We start from the raw sequence: 20,887 nt of genomic DNA, 5'->3' as shown, positions 1-20,887 counted from the left end.
GAAGATCAGGGAAAGTCCATGGTTAGCAATATGAATTTGGGAGCTAATCAGTATGACATAGACACTGTACATGTGGTATATAAAGCTATCAGTCTGGATGAGATCACTAAGTGAATGAAGAGAGCAGATAGGTGAAAATGTCAAAAGACTGACTCCTAGGCCACTTCAACTTTTAGAGGTTAGGAAGGTGAGGAATAATCAGAATGGAGACTGGGTGGAGTAGCCACGAAGTAGGAGGAAAAGAAGAGTGTGGTTTCTGGAAGCCAAGACAAGGAAGTGTTTCAAGCAGCAGAGCCAGGGCAACTGGACTAAACACTACTGATAGAGGTCTTGAAACTGGCCTTTGGATTTAGCAGCATGGCGATCACTGGTGACCTTGATCAGTTTCAGTATAGTGGAGTTGGCAAATGCCCAAATGGAAGTTCAAAAGAAAATGGTGTGTGTGTGCGTGTGCATGCATGTAGGAATTGGAAGCACCAAGTATGGACAATTCTTCAGAGTTGTGCATTAAAGGAAAGGAGTGGAAAGAGGGAGGCTGGGTGGTGGGGAGGATAAAGAAAGTGTGTGTGTGTTAATAGTCTATATGCCTATTAGAAAAGTGCACTACATCTTACTGGCAGAACCAGGCAGAAAATAATTTGTGAGGAGAATGAACAAAATATCCCCTGGAGCCTGGGCTGCATGGGCCACTGAACTGATCACACTTGGTTCCTGCATCAATTGTGGGCATGAAGGTGCCTGGGTTAGGTTTCAGATTCAAAAGACAGATGTAATGAGCCAATTAAATAGCATGGTGGAGACTCTCTCATGCTCTGGGAAGCCAAAAATATGGTCTGGAGGCATTTTCTAAGAGGCTAGTTTAGAGGGCCCGTTTTACAGGCTTCAGTTGCTATCATCATCAACTTCACCATGATCACTGTCAAATAGCAATTAGGAGTGATCTTATTTCATGTAGCACCTCATAAAACAAGGCCTTATTTCCTGGGGGTACTGGTTGTGGTGACAAGCAGTACTATAGTAAGGCCGGAAGGTGTGAGATGGGGAAAAGAGACGAGTGTAGGCAGAGGCCCACAGCTCTTGCCAAACCATCATGCCCAGTTCCTTATTTTCACTCTGTTCCTCCAATACCCTGGAGTGGATGACCTTTTCCCTCCTATTTCTTCTCCCTTTGCTCTTCGCGCCCCCTACTTCTCCTTTTGCTTCCCTCTCAGTGCTGAGGCGGTTCCTTTGCTCAAGCCCTGGCCTCTACCTGTCTCCCCAACGCCTCCGGTTGCATGAGGAGCGGGCTGAGACCCTGAAACTCCAGTGGGGCAGGCGCTGACTTTCTGAGCATGTGCGAACAAGGAAGGGGACTAGGGAGGATTTGGGGGGCTAGGCCCAGGTCAGTCTTCAGCACATAGCTATTGCGCGGAGCGCGCAGGAGCTGGAAACACACCCCAGAGCAGAGCTCCTGCGCCCGGGACGCAGCGGCTGCGCCCTACCCTCCGGGCGTAGGCGAGCTGGCCGCGTGTGCTTCGCTGCTTGACGCGAGGTGGAGCCAATCAGGGCGAGCGTCCCGGGCTGCCATGTGACGGGCGAGGCGGCCCCTTTTCTCAGCGTGGCCAGAGGGAGGAGAGAACCGGGGCTCGCAACGAGCCTTCAAGAACAGCGGCTGCGGAGAAGGCGGCAGCAGCGGCGGCGGACCGGAGCGGCGGCGGCAACGCAGCCTTGGGGCCAGCCAGGCGCGCATCCCCGGGCACCCAGCGCAGCGGAGAGCTCGGCAGGCCACGAGAGCCACAGGATAGGAGTGGACAAAGCAAGATGGCAGGGATATTAGCTTGGTTCTGGAACGAGAGGTTTTGGCTCCCGCACAATGTCACCTGGGCAGACCTGAAAAACACGGAGGAAGCCACCTTCCCGCAGGCTGAGGACCTCTACCTCGCCTTCCCCTTGGCCTTCTGCATCTTCATGGTGCGGCTCATCTTCGAGAGGTAAGAATTGGAGCGCCTATTCCCCTCCCCCTACACACACACACACACACACACTCGCACACAAAAACGCACACACACTTGCGCGCACACGAACAGTCGCGTGCTCCCTGGCGCACGCACCCGCGCCCCCAGTGCACACCCAGCTAGTGGCCCCTTCACTCTCGCTCACACCTCCCAACCTTTGTGTTGGGAAAGGTGTTGCTGACCCCCCAGTCCCATTTGCTTTCTGGGGGCCACAAATGGTCTGGCTACCCCACCAATTTCCTCAGGAGCGTCAGAGAAGGGCTGCAAATCGATGGGGATCGCCCCTGGCACTGCCCCTTGGGTTGTTCTCCTCCTCGCTGGCGGCCAGGGAAGGCGAACAAAGGTGCGCGACGGCCGGCCCCGGGACGCGCGGCACTCTGCGGGGCTCGCGCCTCTTGCCCCGCGTTGCACATCGCGCTGCCAGGCCGGGCTCCCAGCGGAGGCTTGCCGCCACCCACCTGACAGCCAGGAACATTCCGGACGCGCGGCCAGGAGGGAGGAGGAATCGCTCACACTTCCAGTCCTTTTACTTCGACGGAGGCTGTTAGGGACTCTTCTTCCAGAGAATTCACCAAGGACTTCCTGGCTTCTGATCGTGATTTGGTCTCTCTCAGTGACAGGGAGTATGAGGTCCATATACCTGGGAAATAGGTGCAGTAGTTTGCAGGTTTCCAGCGCTCCAGGCCATTAGCGGTTCGTTTAAAGGAGTGTCTCTACATGTGTGCTCAGCCTGCAAAATGGAGATACTGAATTCGTAAATGTTTCCTATGAATAATCATAAACTTTTTTTTTTTTGGCTACCAGAAGACACTTTTTCTTTTTTAAAGAATTGTCCTATAATTGTATAATTCCTCAGAACTTTTATTTTTTGGTATCTCCATCGTGTCAGGCCCAAACTTGTGTTACTCTCATTGAATCAGTATCAGCCACGATGTTTTGCCCCAGCCATGCATCCTCGAGTGGGTGATATTGACACAAAACGGGGACAGGCAAACACACGTCTCTTTCAGCTGAAAACCTTGTCTCTCCTCCTTCTTCCAATTCCTCAGTAAAGGCTGAATTTCTTAGATCTTGAAGTAGCATTTAGATTCCATTTTTCACTTCCAAGTTACCTCCCTTGCCCCGCCCCCTTCTCACCTTGGTTTGATTTCTTAAGCTTTTGCTCTGTTATTTTGTTTGCTATTTCTGTTTGTCTACAATGACTGTTGAGGATAGCAGAATATGTCTTTTGTGTTATTTTATTTATTTATTTATTTTGCTGGAAATGGCAACAGATCAAAGCTTCATGGGAACAAAAAGTATTTTTTGTTTAAGGAAGGTGTGTTTTTCAATGAGCAGTGTTGTTGCTTCAGAACTAAGTCAGCTGTTCACATGCAGAAATTGACATGCACAAAAGAACAGACTTGAATTCCTTCTATTTTAAAATTATTGTGATTCACCACAGATATGTCATTGATCTCATTCAGTGCTGAGATGTGCTGTAAAAAAGTGGGTGTGTGTACAGATTTAGAGCTGCTTCCGGAGCAGATGTTTACTTACAGCAAATATGAACTTACAACTAACCTTACAGTCTTTCCAAAGACAAGCACACTGTCATAGATCACACATAGTAGGGCTTCACACACACTTGCTGAATGACACTTGATAAATTTTGGCCAGACTCACTTTTAGATAGCAAATGCATTTGAAAAAGATGTGAAATTTTATGTTTTGGAGAACAAAACTATGTCAGCAAGTGACCTGTATTGGAAAGCTGCATATTGCTGATACTCGATTCCTGGCTGTTTATTAGGTTGGAAACAAAGTAAATTTACTATAGAATGGAGCTAGCTTGGTTCTCAGATTCTCTGCCTTTTTTCTTTTAAAAACATTTGTCATCCTTGAAAAGGAAAAGTTCATTTTTTTCTTTTTATTCATTTACATAGTCCCATGATTTGATTTACAGTTTATGCGAAAGGGTAAGTTTTTCTCAACTGTCAGCCACAGCAAATGTTCTCACACTGATAAGTAGAGAGTTGGTCAGTTTCCTTCTGGCTCTTGATCCAGGTAGAAGCTTTTTAATGGAAGGCATAGAAAATAAAGGTTATGATTAATGTCTGGAATAATAATCCAGTATGGCCTGTAAACCAGAGGATACTACTGACTTTTGGAAGAGCGTTTACTTTGTTTCTTCCTACTGCTGTGACAGCTCTGTCTTGAACCATCAACTATCTTGAGTCTCTGAAAATTCAAGGGCATAGATGGATCTAGGGGAATAGTGTTGGTTCAGTGATAGGAATCTTACTTTCCATGGGTGATACCTGGGTTCAATTTCTGGCCAATGTACTTCATGTACAGCCACCATTCCTCTATCATTTGTGGCTTATGTGTAGCTATGATGCTGAATATGTTTCAGTAGAGATTCGAAACTAAAATAACCTAGGAAGAAACGGTTGGTGATTTACTTTTGAAAATCAGTTGGTGAAATTGTCCTATCAGCAGTTAATCATGCGAATGGTGCATCACCAGGCAGGGTTTCATTCTGTTGTGAATGGGGTCACCATGTGTTGGCAACTGAATTGACAGAAGCTAACAACAACAAGTGGATCCAGAGTTAGAATTTCAGTATGTTTATTCTATTCTCAAACCTAAATTACATATTCTGGGATCTAGCCTGTGGCCTACATCTGGTAGCATCCATCAAGGGCCTGAACCAGTATGACTGTACCAGGTGATATTGTTATTACAGGTAGTGACTCACTTTCAGTGAGTTGTGCATACATTTTTTTTTTTTTGCCATATTCTATAATGTATAACCATTTATGAATTACCGTCAACAAATATTCTCCTTGTGTGATATTAATGATATTGTTCAATAATTTCTGCATTCTGTTGGATCACCTTTCTCTTCTAGACCAGATGGTTGGCCAGGTAGCTGTCTTCCAAATTTCTTGGCCTAGATGAGTGAAGGCTTCCAGCAGTGCATCAGTTTGTTGAAACATCTCAACTGGGACTCCATCAATTCTGGAGTCTTGTTTTGCTCCAATGACTTCAGTGCAGCTTCGACTTCTTCCTTCAATATCATTTATTCTTGATCATATGCTACCTCCTGAAATGACTGAACATCAACCAATTTTTTTGGTACAGTGACTCTATGTATTCCTTCCATCTTTTTATGCTTCCTACGTTGTTCAATATTTTGCCCATAGACTCCTTCAGTATTGCAACTAGAGGCTTGAATTGTTTCTTCAGTTCTTTCAGCTTAAGAAATGCAGAGTGTATTTTTTCCCTTTTGATTTTCTAACTCCAAATCTTTGTACATTTCATTATTCATACTTTACTTTGTCTTCTCAAGCAGTCTTTGGAAATCTTCAGTTTATTTCTTTTATTTCATCATTTCTTTTGCTCACTTTAGTTACTTTACATTCAAGAACACGTTTAAGAGTCACTTCTGACATACATTTTGGTCTTTTCTTTCTTTTTAATGACCTTTTGCTTTCTTCACGTATGATGTCCTTGGTGTCATCCCAGAACTCAGCTGGTCTTCAGTCATTAGTGTCAATGTGTCAAATTCATTCTTGAGATGGTCTCTAAATTCAGGTGGGTTATACTCAAGACTGTACTGAATTTGTTTTAATTTTCATCAGCTTCAACTTGAATTTGCATGTGAGCAGTTGATGGTCTCTGTTCTGCAGTGAGCCCCTGGCCCTGCCTGATGAAATTGAGCTTCTCCATCATCTCTTTCCACACACATAGTCAGTTGGATTGGCAAGGTCCACAAATATGGTTGCCCTTTATATTGTTGAACAAAGGCATTTGCTGTGGCCGTCGGTCTTGCAAAATTGTATCATGTGATCTTCATCATTGTTTCTCTCACCAAGGCCGTATTTTCCAAATCATGATCCTTCTACTTTGTTCCAGTTTTCTCATTTCAATCATGGGTAATTACCAGTGCATCTTGATTGCATGTTTGGTCAATTTCAGACTGTAGAAGTTGGTAAAATCTTCAATTGCATTGGGCAAATCTTCTGCAGAAGATCTCTTTAAAATGTTAAGAAGCAAAGATATCACTTTGAGGACTAAAAGCCGTGGTATTTTCATTTGCGACATATGTATATGAAAGCTAGACAGTGAATAAGGAAGACTGAAGAAGAACTGATGTCTTTGAGTTATGATGTTGATGGAGAATATTGAATATGCCATGGACTGCCAGAAGAATGAACAAATCTGTCTTGGAAGAAGAAGTACAGCTGGAATGTTTCTTATAAGGGAGGATGGGGAGACTTTGTCTCATATACTTTTGTCATGTTATCAGAAAGGACCAATCCCTGCACAAAAACAACATACTTGGTAGAGGGTCAGTAAAAAAGAGGAAGACCCTCAACAAGATAGATGGACACAGTGGCTGCAAAAATGGTCTCAAACATAGCACTGTTTGTGAGGATGGCACAGATTGGGTGGTGTTTCATTCTGTTGTTCATGGGGTCTCTATGAGTTGAAACTGACTCAATAGCATCTAACAACAACAACTTAATGTATAACACAATTTAAAGAAGCCTTTTATGAATCTTTCTGTAAAATGAAATTATTTATACTTCAGCTATTTCTTTCAAAGCAGCAAATGTATTTATGAAATACATGATTATAAACGTCTTTATTATTTCTATTAAATGTGGTCAGTAATTAAGTTGTTGAGGCTAAAATTATGAATTTCAGTGTGTACATGTCAGTCTAATGTATTTCTCACTATAAAGAGAAACAAAGAATTGATTGAATTGGGTTGTAGCCAATTGAGGAGCCCTATCATTTTTGTTTTTGCCCCTGCAGATGTTGAGAGTGGAGGCACTGTAGAAAGAACACGCCATGGTATAGCACCATGTGGACAGCAATATGGGAGCCTAGCATGGCTGATTAAAAATGGAGCAGCCTAAAGTCAATGGCTTTTAGTTGAGTCTGTGAAAACTCCATGGCTTGATGGTTCTTAGCTTTTATACTTAGCTCTGGGTAGTGATAGGAAGAGCCACCATAAGGATTATTTGACTGACAGGGTAAAATATCAATTGTTCAAAATAAAACACAATGCTATGGTTTCTCCTAGAATGAAAATTGTAATATATGCCACCATATTCTGTTGTTGACTTGATGGAAGGAACCAAATATTATTTAATAATGTAGCACTGGGAGCTCTGGTAGCATAGTGGCTAAAGCACTTGACTGCTAACCAGAAGGCTGGCGGTTCAAACCCACCAGCCACTCCTCGGAAGGAAGGTTGGGCAATCCTACTTCCGTAGTGATACTGCCTCGGAAACCCAAGGAGGGGTCGCTATGAGTCGGGGCCGACTCAACGGCACATAACAACAACAACAACAACAAATGCAGCACTATCATCTGTTCTATGACACTTTTTGATTTAATGCTGTTAGGTTCAGTAAGCTGTTCTCAGGAATTATAACAAGTGCTTCTTCCAACTACTTTTCTAAAAGTATATTTTTACTGTGGTATTCATAAATGTGGAATTAAAGTTCTGCTGAATTTTAGTTTGGAAATAAAAATTTATTAACTTAATGTTATAAAAGGTAACTTGAACACATATTCTTCTCTGTGGGCTAAGTAGAGGGATATAAAAAGTAGTGATGGGAATCAGAACACTTGAATTCTGGTTGAAACTGACGTCAAACTAAGGCACCTAATTTCTTTCTGCCTTATTTTCTCATCTATAAACAGTGAAGCAGTTGGATTTTTGTGATCCAAAGTGCTTTTACCCTTCTAGTTCTCTTATTGCCATGGGTTCTCTGTAGCTGAAACTTACTAATTATTATCTCATGAAACTTTGAAACAGGATAAACATCATTCTTTGCAGGCAGAAATTAGTCCTCTATGAGTAAAGCAATTTCTTTTTTTCACAGAACTTTCTAGTGAATGGTTTGTTTCTTACATTTTTCAATTATATTTTGAGTCAAAAGAATCATTTGAACTGTTAGCATTTGTACTCCAAAAAACTAGGACATCATATTTGGTGAAGTAGAGGGTCAATGAAACAAAGAAAACCGTCAGTGAGGTGGATTGACACAATAGCCTCAACGTGGGCTCAAACATACCGATGATCATGCAGATGGCACTGCACCGGACAGCGTGTTATACATAAGGTTATACATAAGGTTGCCATGTGTTGGAGATGACTCGATGGCAACTGATAACAACAGAGAAGGCAAGTACTCATTACCCTATGGTCTCCTTTAGACGCCTCCAGAGTAGACTTGGCACCTTGTCATGATTGGGTAAGAATTAATAAACTCATTCCTGTCAGGTTGGCTTTCAAAGTGCCAAATTATGTTAAGACTGTCATCTTTCGGAAGGCTGACACCAAACAGTTTTGCCTGGCTCATTCAGCCAAAGAATTATCTGTGGCCCTGAAATCTTCAAAGAACAGCAGTGTCTCAAGTGTGTCAGAGGGAAAGTCTGAACAGTGGGCTTTTTCTTTGGGATTTACTTAGTATCTTTGCCTTGCCAGAAGCCCTGGGTGAAGCTCTCTAGGAAAATCATGAGTGTGTGTTTGTGTGTGTGTTTTCCTGGTGGTTAGAGGGAAAGAGAAGAGTGAGTGACTGACTACTTTCCTGGAGACAGTGGGGTATCAGGTGAGGTTCATTACTGAAGGATGTTCATATAATGGACCTTGTAGTGAAGAGACTGATATCATGAAGGTGTATTTTACTAGGGAGGAGCTCTGGTAGCGTAGTGCCTAAGGCACTTGACTGCTAACCAGAAGGCTGGCAGTTCAAACCCACCAGCCACTCCTGGGAAGGAAGGTTGGGCAATCTACTTCCATAGTGATACCGCCTCAAAAACCCAAGGAGGGGTCGCTGTGAGTCAGGGCTGACTCGACGGCACATAACAACAACAACAATTTTACTAGGGGTTTAGAGAACAACTTGCAGGTAAACATGGCTTTTCTCATGCCATCCAGGCTGGATGTTAAGCTCTATAAATGTGCCTGTTTAGCTTATTAAATGATGATGTGGCTCAAATTGAAACTATGGCTACCTGCTTTTCTAGAAACTATTGTAAGAGGCAATTGTTAGATTCAGACACAGATACTGTCTGTACCTTGCTTCCTACAGTTTCTGACTGGGATTAGAAAAATTGGATTTTAGTGAATGTTTTGTTGGGAAACAACCTAAAATCAGAGGGACGTATTCTTTGCAGAACTTTAGCACACCTTTCTTATCTAGCAAAATAAAAGCTTTTATAATACTTTGGCTATTTGTAATAGGTTGATTTGTGGATAAGAGGTATTACATTACTCTTAATGGGCAGTGCTTCAGAGTGATGGGAGAGATAGGTGAGATAGCTTTAAACTATCACAAATGATTTAATGTCATTAAGTATTAATGAAATTAACACCCTGAGTGTACTTACTATTTTTCTGTTGAAGATGTCTGCATTCTCTATGGTCAGGGCTCAATTTTTTAATTTCCTCGTGTATAAGGTATTTTAGAAGTGGTTTCTCTTCTGTGATGGGGAAGGAAATGTGGCAGAGGAAGGAAAACGGTTTTAGGTGAGTTTTTCCTTTCAGTTTGTCAGCTCCATGGCTTTATAAGAGATCATCGCACCTTCTTCAGGCTGTAGATACTTGTTTTACTCACCTAATAAAACCTTGTTAGTGAGCACAAGAATCTATATCCATGTTGTACATGGAAGATTTTAAATGTTTATTATATACATTTATATTTCTTTCTCTATCATCAGGCAGGACCAGATTATCTATAGCTGTTGCAGAATCAACTGGATGACAATGGGTTTAATTTTTTTATATTATTTGTTATCTACTTCTTACAGACTCGAGATTCTCAAAATTTCATTATTTTTTTTCCTTCTTTTTTTGTTTTTTTCAATCAGTTCATAAACACTTTTTAGTCAGAATTCAAGGTTCCAGATTTTGTTTGCTAGTAATTAGGTGTGTCACTTAATGCTTTTAGGATCTTTTTTCCTTTGTAAAAACAAGTGGTTAAACAAGATTGTCTCTTGCAGCACAAGTATCCGTTATGTTACTAATACCCTGAGAATCTTTATTCCTATGATTTTGATTTTTAGTCTCTTTTTTTCTTTTTAATGATTTCGTAGCTCTTTCTTTGTCACTCCTTCCTGCCACCATAATCTTCATTGATTGCTTCAAACCTCTAAGCTATGACATGATTGACCACAGAATGTTGATTCCCACAATGTTCTTTTGTTGCTGTTGTTGTTATGTGCCACGTTGGACCCGACTCATAGGACCCCTCCTTGGGTTTCCGAGGCAGTATCACTACAGAAGTAGATTGCCCTTCCTTCTGAGGAGTGGCTGGTGGGTTTGAACTGCCAGCCTTCTGGTTACCAGTCAAGTGCCTTAGGCACTACGCTACCAGAGCTCCCACAATGTTCTTTTAGGGTCACCTTATTACTAGTACTATGGGCTGCTGGGTGTTCATGGCTTACTGTCTGAAGCTATGACTTGGTGTTCACCATGGAGTTTTATTTTCAACTATAGGGGCAATAAGGAGCTCTGGTGGCATAACGCCGAAGGCTGCTAACCAGAAGGTTGACAGTTCAAAGCCACCAACCACTCCGTGGAAGGAAGACAGGGCAATTTTCTTCCATAGAGATACCTCCTCGGAAACCCAGAGGGGTTCACTATGAGTCAGAATTGATTTGATCGCTGTGAGGTTTTTTTTTTTTTTTTTTTTTTTTTTGGTTTACGGTGGGAGTAGTAGTTTAGCGGCCCCCCGGGGATGGCCTCAGGGCCTCAGGCAGTCAGCTGCCACACCCAAGGCTGGCGGTTCAAACCCACTGGCTGCTCCCCGCCAGGTAGCCGGGCCCATCTCTTAAGGAGCTCTGGTAGCATAGTGCCGAAGGCACTTGACTGCTCACCAGAAGGCTGGCGGTTCAAACCCACCAGCCACTCCTCGGAAGGAAGGTTGGGCAATCCTACTTCCGTAGTGATACTGCCTCGGAAACCCAAGGAGGGGTTGCTATGAGTCAGGGCCGACTCCACGGCAAATAACAACAATAACAACAACAATAGTAGTTTAGCACTGGGTAAATTGGCTGCAAAGGACCTCTTTCAAGTGTGAAGAGCAAAAATGTCTCTTTGAGGACTAAGGTGTGCCTGACACAAGCTATGGTATTTTCAATCACCTCATATGCATGTGAGAGCTGAACAATGAATAAGGAAGACCAAAGAAGAATTAATGCTTTTGAGCTGTAGTGTTGGCGAAGAAAAGCTGAAGGTACCATGGACTGCTAAAAGAACTAACAGGTCTGTCTTGGAGGAAGTGCAGCCGGAATGCTCCTTGGAGGTAAGAAAGGCCAGACTTTGTCTCACCTACTTTTGTTGTAAGAAGGGACCATTCCCTGGAGGAAGATGACATGCTTGGTAAGGTAGAGGGTGGAGGAAAGAGGGGAAGGTCCTCAATGAGATGGATTGACATGGTGGCAGCGGCTATGGACTTGAGTATAGCAAGGATCATGGAGCTGGTGCAGGAACAGGTGGTGTTTCCTTCTGCTGTGCATAGGGTCGCTATGAGTTGGAGACAACTTGGTGGCACTTAACAACAACATCAACAACAGTGGTTTAGTGGTAGTATTCTTGCCTTTGGTGTGGGAAACTCAGATTTGATTCCTGGGTAGTGCACCTCAAGTGAATCCATCACTGTTCTGGTTCCTAGTGTTGCTCTAACAAGAATATACCACAAATGGGATGGCTTGAACAAACAGGAGTTTATTCTTTTACTGTTCAGGAGGCTAGAAGTCCAAGTTCAAAGTGCTGGGCTCTAGGGGCTGGGTGAAAGCCCCTTGACCTTGAGCTTCAGTTCTGCCTCTTGCTCTGGGTCCACTGGAACTAGAGACATCTCTTCACTCCTGCAGCTACTGGTTGCTGAGGCTAACAAGCCCAAGGTTGACAGATAAAATGGCACAGTCCCGATGTTACAAAACCACATGGCAGGCCATTAATTCAAGTCCATTGAAGGTGCCATGGTCAGCAGAGCATGGCAGGTTGCTGAACAATGACAAGGCTACATGCAGGGTTCAGTTGTGCCATAAGCTAGAGACCATTCCCAAAGCTGCTGCTTATATACTGGAAGCAGACCATATTCCTAAAGGAGCTACTCATCTGTTTGTGGTAGGTCCCACCATGGAGTTGATTGCCAGTCTCATTATGGGAAATAACTACCACCAGCTGCCCAGCCAGTCAACCAGGCCCAGCCAAGTTGACCCACAAACTTAACCATCACAACCACCCATGTGTCAGTGGTGGCTTTTGTTTTGCTATGATGCTGAACAGGTGTTAGCAGAATTTCCAGACTAAGACAGACTAGAAAGAAAAGCCTGTCAATCCACTTCTGACAATCAACCATGAAAACCCTAAACGTCCAATCCTTTGTGCATAGTGTTGTGTTGAGTCGGAGGTCATCTTAATGGCAGCTAACAACAACAGCAACATAGTGAATGACTGCAGTTTTAATCAACAAGATTGATTGACACAGTGGCTTCAACGATGGGCTCAGGCATAACAAGGATTATAAGAAGTTGGTGCACAACTGGGCAGTGTTTCGTTCTGTGAGTTAGAGTTGACCCGACAAGCACCTAACAACAGCAACACAGTTTTAATGAATAATGTTTTTATTTTAATTTTGAAACTAATAGAAATGGCTAGTATTTTTTCTTTAACATGAATTGATTATTTTATGTGGTTCACGTAATCCTCTCCCGAGCCCTGTAAGGAAGATACTATTTTTTCTCCAATTTTACAGATGAAAGTAAGGATTAAGAATTTAAGAACTATACCTAACTTTAGACAGCTTAAAATAGCAAAGCAGGCATTTAGAACCAGATTTCTTGATCTCCTTATAATTTTAGTGATCTCTTTTTTAAGGCCAACTTCATGAAGGCATACTGTATATATAGATTTTTATGTAACCTTTTCCCATTTAATGATATAATCTGAACATTGTCATTTAATTAACATTATTTGAAAATATTTTCTATGACTGTACATTATTTTATACTCTGGATATATCATAATTTACATACTGTGGGTGGACATTTAAGCTGTTTCCAGTTTATGTGTGTAGATCTTTCAGTTCCTCAAGATTTCCTAATGTTTCCTAGAAGTGGAATTTCTAAGCTCAAAAGGATAAATATTTCAGTGCTCTTGATAGATATAAATTCCCAAATTTGTGTGCAGAAATATGACACCCATTTGTACTTCTTTATTAGAATGTAGGATGTTATAATTTGAGGAAATCTTTGCTTTGATAGTTGAAAAAATGTTGCTGGTTGTGGCATGTTTTTAAGTTACTTATGAATTTATTCCACATTTGTATTTCATTTTCTGTGAATCTGGGCATTTTTTTCTTTTGGAATGAGGAGGTGACATTTTATCTTTTTTGGTAGGAAAGTGGTAGGGTTTTATTTTTATTTTTATTTTAATGCAAGATAGTCCTGGTCTGTTTCTCTGTTCTATTCATGTGTTCATATTTTTTATTTCGTTCAGCCTCCTTCCTCTCCCTCGTAACATAAACCATCATCACTAGGATGACGTACCTTGGATTCTACATAGTGAAAGGGATGTGTTGAAGAATATAGTAGATATATCCTGGCTGTTATGTAGAGTGAGGCAGAGAGGAGGTGGGAGGAAGAATGAGTGGTTTTTATGAAGGGAAACTCAAGGAGAGAACCCCAATTCTTTCTATTATCTCTCTGTACTTTTTGTTGAAAGTAACTTACTAGAAATAACTGGTTTAATTTTCTGGACTTAACATTTTTCTAGTGTAACAAACATCCAAGCCCTCTTAACCTCAGTTCCATCCAGCACTGTCTGTCTGTTTTCAAAATACATAATCCCCTTGGGATTTAGGAGAGCCCCTGTCCTTTCCAGAATCATCTGTTGTGGATGAGTGGGAGATGAGGGGCAGTTAAATACCCTGGAGCTTTTCTGAAAGGCACTTGAGCCAAACAACTTTCTTTAAGTCCATTTGTTAATAATAGTAAATTTGCATGTATGGAAAAAGACAGCCGGGTGTCTTTAGAAAAGCACATTGAATAGCCTCCAGGATCCCTAGATTATAGTAAAGGCATCCTAGTGAGTATAAAATCTGTTTAAAGTCAACCAGAGTAATAGGATAAAATTGCACTAAGGCAAGTGGCCTAGGCCGCAGATATATCCTATGAAAGCTTTTGCTGTGTGAGAAGATCAGATTTGTCCCCTACCCTTCATCTTTCATTTTAATTTTGTGCCCATTTTGTAGCACATGGTTCAAACACTTTAAAACTCATAGGACCAGCACATTGCAAGCATTGGCTGGTATATGTTATTGAAAAGTATTTTTTGGAATGTATACCAATGTTTGGTCATTGTACAAAACACTGCTTTCCATAATTCATTTTTTCTGTAATTCATAATATGTGGGTACTTTTCTGCTTATAAATTCTAGCTATAGCATTATAAGCAAAGAGACCAATTTATTTTGCCATCCCCGCCCCCAGTCTCCCTTTAAAGAGAGTTTTTCCTCACTACCATCTCTTAAAATAGACTCTTTTGGAGCACTCTTGCATCCCGTTTCTACTTGTGTTATTACCCCTGAAGTAGATTGTTTGAATTGGTTATTTTTGGCCAGGGCAGAATAGGAGACAGACCAGTGGTTTTTAATCGTGGAAGTGATGCATTCTTTTACTAGTTGTTTGTTGTTATGTGCCGTCGAATCAGACCTGACTCCTAGCAACCCCTCCTTGGGTTTCCGAGGCGGTAGCTCTGGTAGCATAGTGGCTAAGACACTTGCCTGCTAACCAGATGGCTGGCGGTTCAAACCCACCAGCCACTCCTTGGAAGGAAGGTTGGGCAATCCTACTTCCGTAGTGATACTGCCTCGGAAACCCAAGGAGGGGTCGCTATGAGTCAGGTTTGACTCGACGGCACATAGCAACAACAACAATCACTACGGAAGTAGATTGCCAACTTTCCTCCCGAGGAGTGGCTGGTGGGTTTGAACTGTTAGGCTTCTGGTTAGCAGTCAAGTGCCTTAGGCACTATACCACCAGAGCTCCTATTCCTTTACTAGGAAGGCTTCTACTAGGGAGACTTTTTCAGACAGTGACTTAAGAGTACCAGTGTCTACATAAATGTCACATCTTAGAGGTTTTTAGGTTACAAAGCTTTTGTTGGTTTTCTGGAGCTGTGATTAGGATTGATTCTATGTTTTTTCTTCTTTCTTTTCCTCTCCTACTCTCTCCTTCTTGCCCTTCTTATTATTATTGGCACAGATCCTTTAAAGTCCTTGGGAAGTCCTAAGAGAAGAGCAGTGGCACAGAGTTAAGACAAGGGTGGGGGCTGGGAAGGGGTTTGAAAAAACCATCTGAAATCTTGTCCAGTTTGGCAAGTATAAGCGTAAGAGCTGCCAGCTAGTCTAAGTGGCTCTGTAGATCTTGTCTTAATAGATTACCATTTCAAAGCAGCATAAAGTGACTGGTGGTTTAAACAGAGTGGCAGTGTGGACACAGTAGCTTGAGTGAAGAAAAACTGAAAAAAAAAAGCAGTCAGTCATTTAGGCGTATGGAGATTAGGCGCATATAAAAGCTGTGTGTGTCAGTGGGTTTGTGTATATCCTTGGTTGCCTGGGTAGACTTGATGGGGCGAGTGTGTTTAAATTATGCTACTCTTTTGTACATTTATTGCAGTTAGAAATGTGTATTCGTAATTAGAATGATAAGGAAAATGGACAGACGATAAGAAAGAGTATGGAACCTGGATGTACATCCAAACTCTACCTTTGTCAGCTGTGAATCAGTTCCCAATACACTCTCTGAAACTTGGTGTCTTCGATTATATAAAATGGGGAATAGACCAATTTTATAGAGTTGGAGGAATAGACCAATTTTGTAGAGTTGGAGGACTGACTGCAAAAATTTATTTCAAGGGACCAAAAAACTGGTTCTTAAAAATACACATTGTATGAAAGGTAATTGATACCATAGTACAGTATTTGGCACCTTGTTGAGAGAAATAATGCGATTTAATGTGTTGGTATTCTGTATGTGTTGTGTGTGTGTGTGTGTTTGGGGTGGGGCCTTGTGTGGGGAGAGGGTACAGCTTGTGAAGGCAGTAGGAGTTCTTAAGTATTCAGTCCTGGGACAGGAGTATTTACTTGTTCTGTTGAAAAGTAAGTATTTAGCGTTTTAGACAAGCCTTGAAGCCCCTCTCCAGCATTTTGCCTATTTAGGGAGGAGAATACTTCTTAAGGATTTTAATTCTCGACTGTTAATAATGATGTGGATTGTAGGTCGGGGACTTGCATGTATTTGGTAGCAGACTACTATTTGTAATGGTAGGAGTTTTAGTAGCAAGAATCCCTTTGTATTTGGTGGCTGACAACTATTTCTAATGGTGGGGATTTAGACAAGTGACAGGCAGCTGTGGACCATTTAGAGCTAGACACCTTCTCTGGATTCTGTGCTGTTGTAAAGAGCCTGGGAAAATGACCTTCTGCTGGGTAGAGTTTTCTAAAGAAGCTGCCTTTCAGGAAGACCTTATCTCAGCCTACGTCCCCTGGGTCCACCGGGGTCTGGCCCTTGGCCATGGTCCTATTTTATTGCACTTATTCTTAAGGAACATTGATTGGGTCTTTACCCACTGGCAATGATAAGCGTTAGGTTTGGCATTTTATATTGATTTGAGACATAGGCTGGATTTTGGCCCTGCCTCTTACTAGCTACAAGGAGCTCTGGTGGTGTAGTGCCTAAGGCATTTGACTGGTAACCAGAAGGTTGGCGGTTCAAACCCACCAGCCACTCTGTGGAAGGAAGACTGGGCAATCTACTCTGTAAAGATTTACTGCCTCAGAAACCCAAAGACGTATGAGTTGAAATTGACTCCATGGTAGTGAGTTTGGTATTTTTTTGGTTCTTACTAGCTATAGTCTAGGAGCAAATTAGCCTCTGCAAGCTCAGTTCCATCTGAAACTCACAGCAGTGTTGTGAGGATTAAATGCATCCTGTATGTCTTCAAGTCCATTCTCACTCACAATGACCCTATGTGACAGAATAGAAGTGTCTTAAATGCATGCATTGTTTTCATTGTGTTTAGCATAGTGCCTAGCTCATCAGTAGCACTTATTTACTCTTAAGGTTTATTCGTCTGTAGCATGTGCCCATGCATGCACACACACACGTGCACATGCACACACATACATCCCAAACAAATCACTTTCTCAGTATGTGTTAGAACCTAAGTTTCCAAATCCTGTTACTGGCAGTGCTTTCATACCATGAATGCGTATGGCAGATGTAAGGGGTGTGGAGTGGTTCATTTCCTCTACCCACGTCCCCTAATCCCTGCTTTTCATTGGAAGAGTTGTTGCTGCATTTGAATTTTACTTTCCTTGCTGTCTTTCTCCCCTTCTTGCTTTTTTTTCTTTTCTCCCCTCCAAGAAACATTCTGTCTTTTCCAGTTGTCACTGGCCAAGAACAACCCTGGCAGATTTGTGCAAAACTGGGCCTTGTCCATCTCACACTCATGTAATGCACTTTGCTGAGATTGTGCATTAATATTTTGATAGCCTAGAAATCATTTTTTTCTCCAACAGGAGCCTCCCAGAAAAAGGAAAGGCTTGTGACTGGCAGTTAGTGATTTCTTTCAATAGATTGTCTAGTGGGTTGTCTTAATTTGAAGGCAAAAATAATTGAGTCTAACATCATTAGGATCATATGAAAATGCAAACATTCAAACTAGCTGAGAATAATAAATTTATATATTTTTCCTTAAGGGAAGCAAATCCACACCCCCAAATGTAAACTTCCATAGTAATAAATCAATCTCACTGCCATCAGTGGAGTCTGACTCATAGCAAGCCCCATTGCGTTTACAAGGCTATAAAACTTTATGGAAGCAGATTGCCCCATCTTTCTTCCATGGAGCAGATGGTAGGTTTGAACCACCAACCTTTTGGTTAGCTGCCAAAAGTCTTAACCATCATTCCACCTTTCCATTGTGTTAGAAGAGGGAATAAAAGGTGTTAATGTGACTTCTCTTGCCTGACCAAATTAGTTCAGAAGGGAATTGCACCTGCTTCCAACTAGCCAGGCTTCTCCAGCTCTGCACTGTTTAAATATAATCAGCCAGCCGTTTACCAGGTAAATAATTTAACAAACGTGATTTTTTAGGCATTGATAGAAGATGTCTGCAGAGGTCCCTGATGCAATGCAAAGCAACGTATTGCTGTGGAGTTGGCACCAACTCATAGCAACCCCTCCTTGGGTTTCTGAAGCCATATCACTAGTAGATTTCCCAGCCTTCCTTCTGGGAAGTGGCTGGTGGGTTTGAACTGCCAGCCTTCTGGTTAGCAGTCAAATGTCTTAGGCACTTCACCACCAACACTCCCAGAGGGGTCCCTAGAGGGTACAAATAGTTTGTGCTTGATTATTAACCTAAAGGTTGGTGGTTCAGATCACCCAGTGGTGCTGTGGAAGAAAAGCCTGGCAACCAACTTCTGTAAAGATCATAGCCAAGAAAGCTCTGTGGAGCAGGTGCACTCTGTGACACGTGGGCATGGCACAAGTTGGAATTGGCTCAACCGTAACAGGTTTTTTTTTTTTTTTTTTTTAAGAGAGAGCATCTTAGATAATCAAATACAACATTTGTAATAGGTTGGCTTTTAAATGAGGAAGTAAGGCAAAGATGGAACCACAGTTCTGTAGAACAACAAATTGCTAAAAATGCCTCTATTATTAGTTTAGTAATACTTTAATAGAAATCATACATCAAACATTCCAAAATATATGCATCTATTATGTGTTAGACAAGTGTGGTGTACGAAGTCAGGGGTGTGGGGAGAGTGGTCTGCCCTGGGTGTGTGTACTAAGGGAGTAGATTATAGGCAGAAGATTTAAAAGGCGATAAAATCAATTGAAAGTCTACTTGCTTTTATTAGCACTAATGTTAGTGATGGGAGCTCTGGTAGCATAGTGCCTAAGGCACTGGACTGCTAACCAGAGGGCTGGCGGTTCAAACCCACCAGCAACTCCTCAGAAGGAAGATGGGGCAATCTACTTCTGTAGTGATACTGCCTCGGAAACCCAAAGAGGGGTCGCTATGAGTCGGGTCTGACTTGACGGCACATAACAACAACAACAATGTTAGTGATAAAATACTCCTTCCCAGTGTGGCACACTGACACTGCTCCTATGGCTGCCTGTATCCCTTAGAGTGTCAACTGCCAGACACCATTTAGGGCATAATCTGAAGACAACACTGAAAAATACCGCCAGACCTAAGAACACTCCGTGTCCCTGTTTTATATATCAGGACACTGAAGCGGTGAAGTGACTTGCCCTCTGCTTCCCACTTGGGTCCTGGCAGAGCCTGGCCACTATGGAACCCATGAGTATCATTGTAGGGTGACCAGCTTGTCCCAGTTTGTCCAAGACTTTTTTAGCATCCAAAAGTTGTGTGTCCCAGGGAAACTGGAATGACTGGTCACCTACCTGATTGCTTGTCCTGCTAAGCCAGGGCCAGGTTATATTTGAATCCTGTGAGAGGCAATTTTACCACAAAAACCGGCTACTCTGTTTCCCTGAAGAATGAATTTAGAAGGGGTGATTGTGAAAAGAACTTTATCATCAAAACACAAATTTAATGGCTTTTTTATTTTTAAGGTGATTGAAGGGCTCCTGTTAAGTGTGGGCTGGAGTTCCCAAGGGCAGAACTCATTCAGGGTCAGTTGTTGGTATGGTAATTTCTCTTTAGCATGGTTGTTCTGTGTTACAGAGACTTTTTTGTGTTTCTCCCACTCTCACCCCAGCCTGTGTTCAATCTCACTTGTTAAGCACCTGCACTTAAACTAAGGCTGCTTGCAGACTTGTAATGGGACTGGGGTGAATACAAAAATAGATAATGTAGGTGTTGGTTGTTAAACAGCGGTTATTTCTAAGGAGGGATCAGGGAGTCAAGTGGTTTTCTGTGTGTGCGTTTTATGTTCATGGTTTTATTGAGTTTTACAATGTGTAAATCTTACTTTTGTTGGTGCTAGGTACCTGTGGTTTATCTGAAAGAACTAGGCTCCTGAAATAACCATTCCAGTGAACTATGTTAGAGTTTAGAGAGAGAGGTGTGAGGCAATTGGAGCCATTTTAACATTGCTTCCCTGAGAAGCTGGCATCGTCTGTGGGTCTCTAAGCAGTGGGGCGTCCACCCCGGTGTATATATAACATATGTATATATAAGAATCACCTGGGGATCTTGTTAAAATGTAGATTTTGATTCAGTACATCTGGGGTGTAAATGCACCTTCTCAGCAGGGGGTTGAACTGGCATGAACTGGTTTGAAGCCCTGCTAAGCAGGTTTCCTAGTGTCAACACCCGTGCTCCACTCCCACCCCTTCCTCACCTAAGGCTGTGTACACCTAGTGCACAGTCAAGCGGTATAAGACTGGGTCTAGGGCAATTAGTAACCAACGTGAGATCACAGCTTATCACTCCATTTAACCGCAAATCCTATTTATTTGGATCTCCCACCTTCTCTTTTCCTCCCTCTTTCTTAGACCCTACTTTTGTCTTCAACTCTAAGATAATGCTTTAGGCACTGAATCATTCATACATCCTGAGTAAACAGGGAGAAGCTCTGGGGCACAATACCTAAGACATTTGACTGCTAACCACAGGGTTAGTGATTCAAACCCACTAGCCATTCCATGGGAGGAAGATGGGGCAATCTGCTTTCCTAAAGATTTACTGCCTTGGGGAGTTCCGGCAAGATAGAGGACTAGGCAGAAGGATTGCACAGACCCTCTTCAACAAAGAAAAGGGAAACCAATTAACACAGACACAGAAGATAATCGTGGAACCCTGAGCCTTGAAGGGAAGGATACAGAATTGGACTAAACCCCAA

The 20,887-nt window shown here is 42.3% G+C and overlaps 1 protein-coding gene across 1 annotated transcript in view; it reads left to right on the top strand.

The window, feature by feature from the left end:
- Nucleotides 1–1,800: 1,800 nt before the first annotated feature.
- The window catches only part of CERS6 (ceramide synthase 6), a 449,112-nt gene continuing 430,025 nt past the window's right edge, over nt 1,801–20,887 (top strand). Inside the window, exon 1 of the mRNA XM_007946770.2 lies at nt 1,801–1,970. Within this exon, the coding sequence (XP_007944961.1) occupies nt 1,801–1,970 (170 nt within the window). The remainder of the gene's footprint in view (nt 1,971–20,887) is intronic.

This window comes from Orycteropus afer, unplaced genomic scaffold (assembly GCF_000298275.1).
Source record: "Orycteropus afer afer isolate SDZICR_OR568_19922 unplaced genomic scaffold, OryAfe1.0 scaffold00001, whole genome shotgun sequence".
Classification (NCBI taxonomy): domain Eukaryota; kingdom Metazoa; phylum Chordata; class Mammalia; order Tubulidentata; family Orycteropodidae; genus Orycteropus; species Orycteropus afer.
This window is presented reverse-complemented; position numbering and strand designations above follow the sequence as displayed.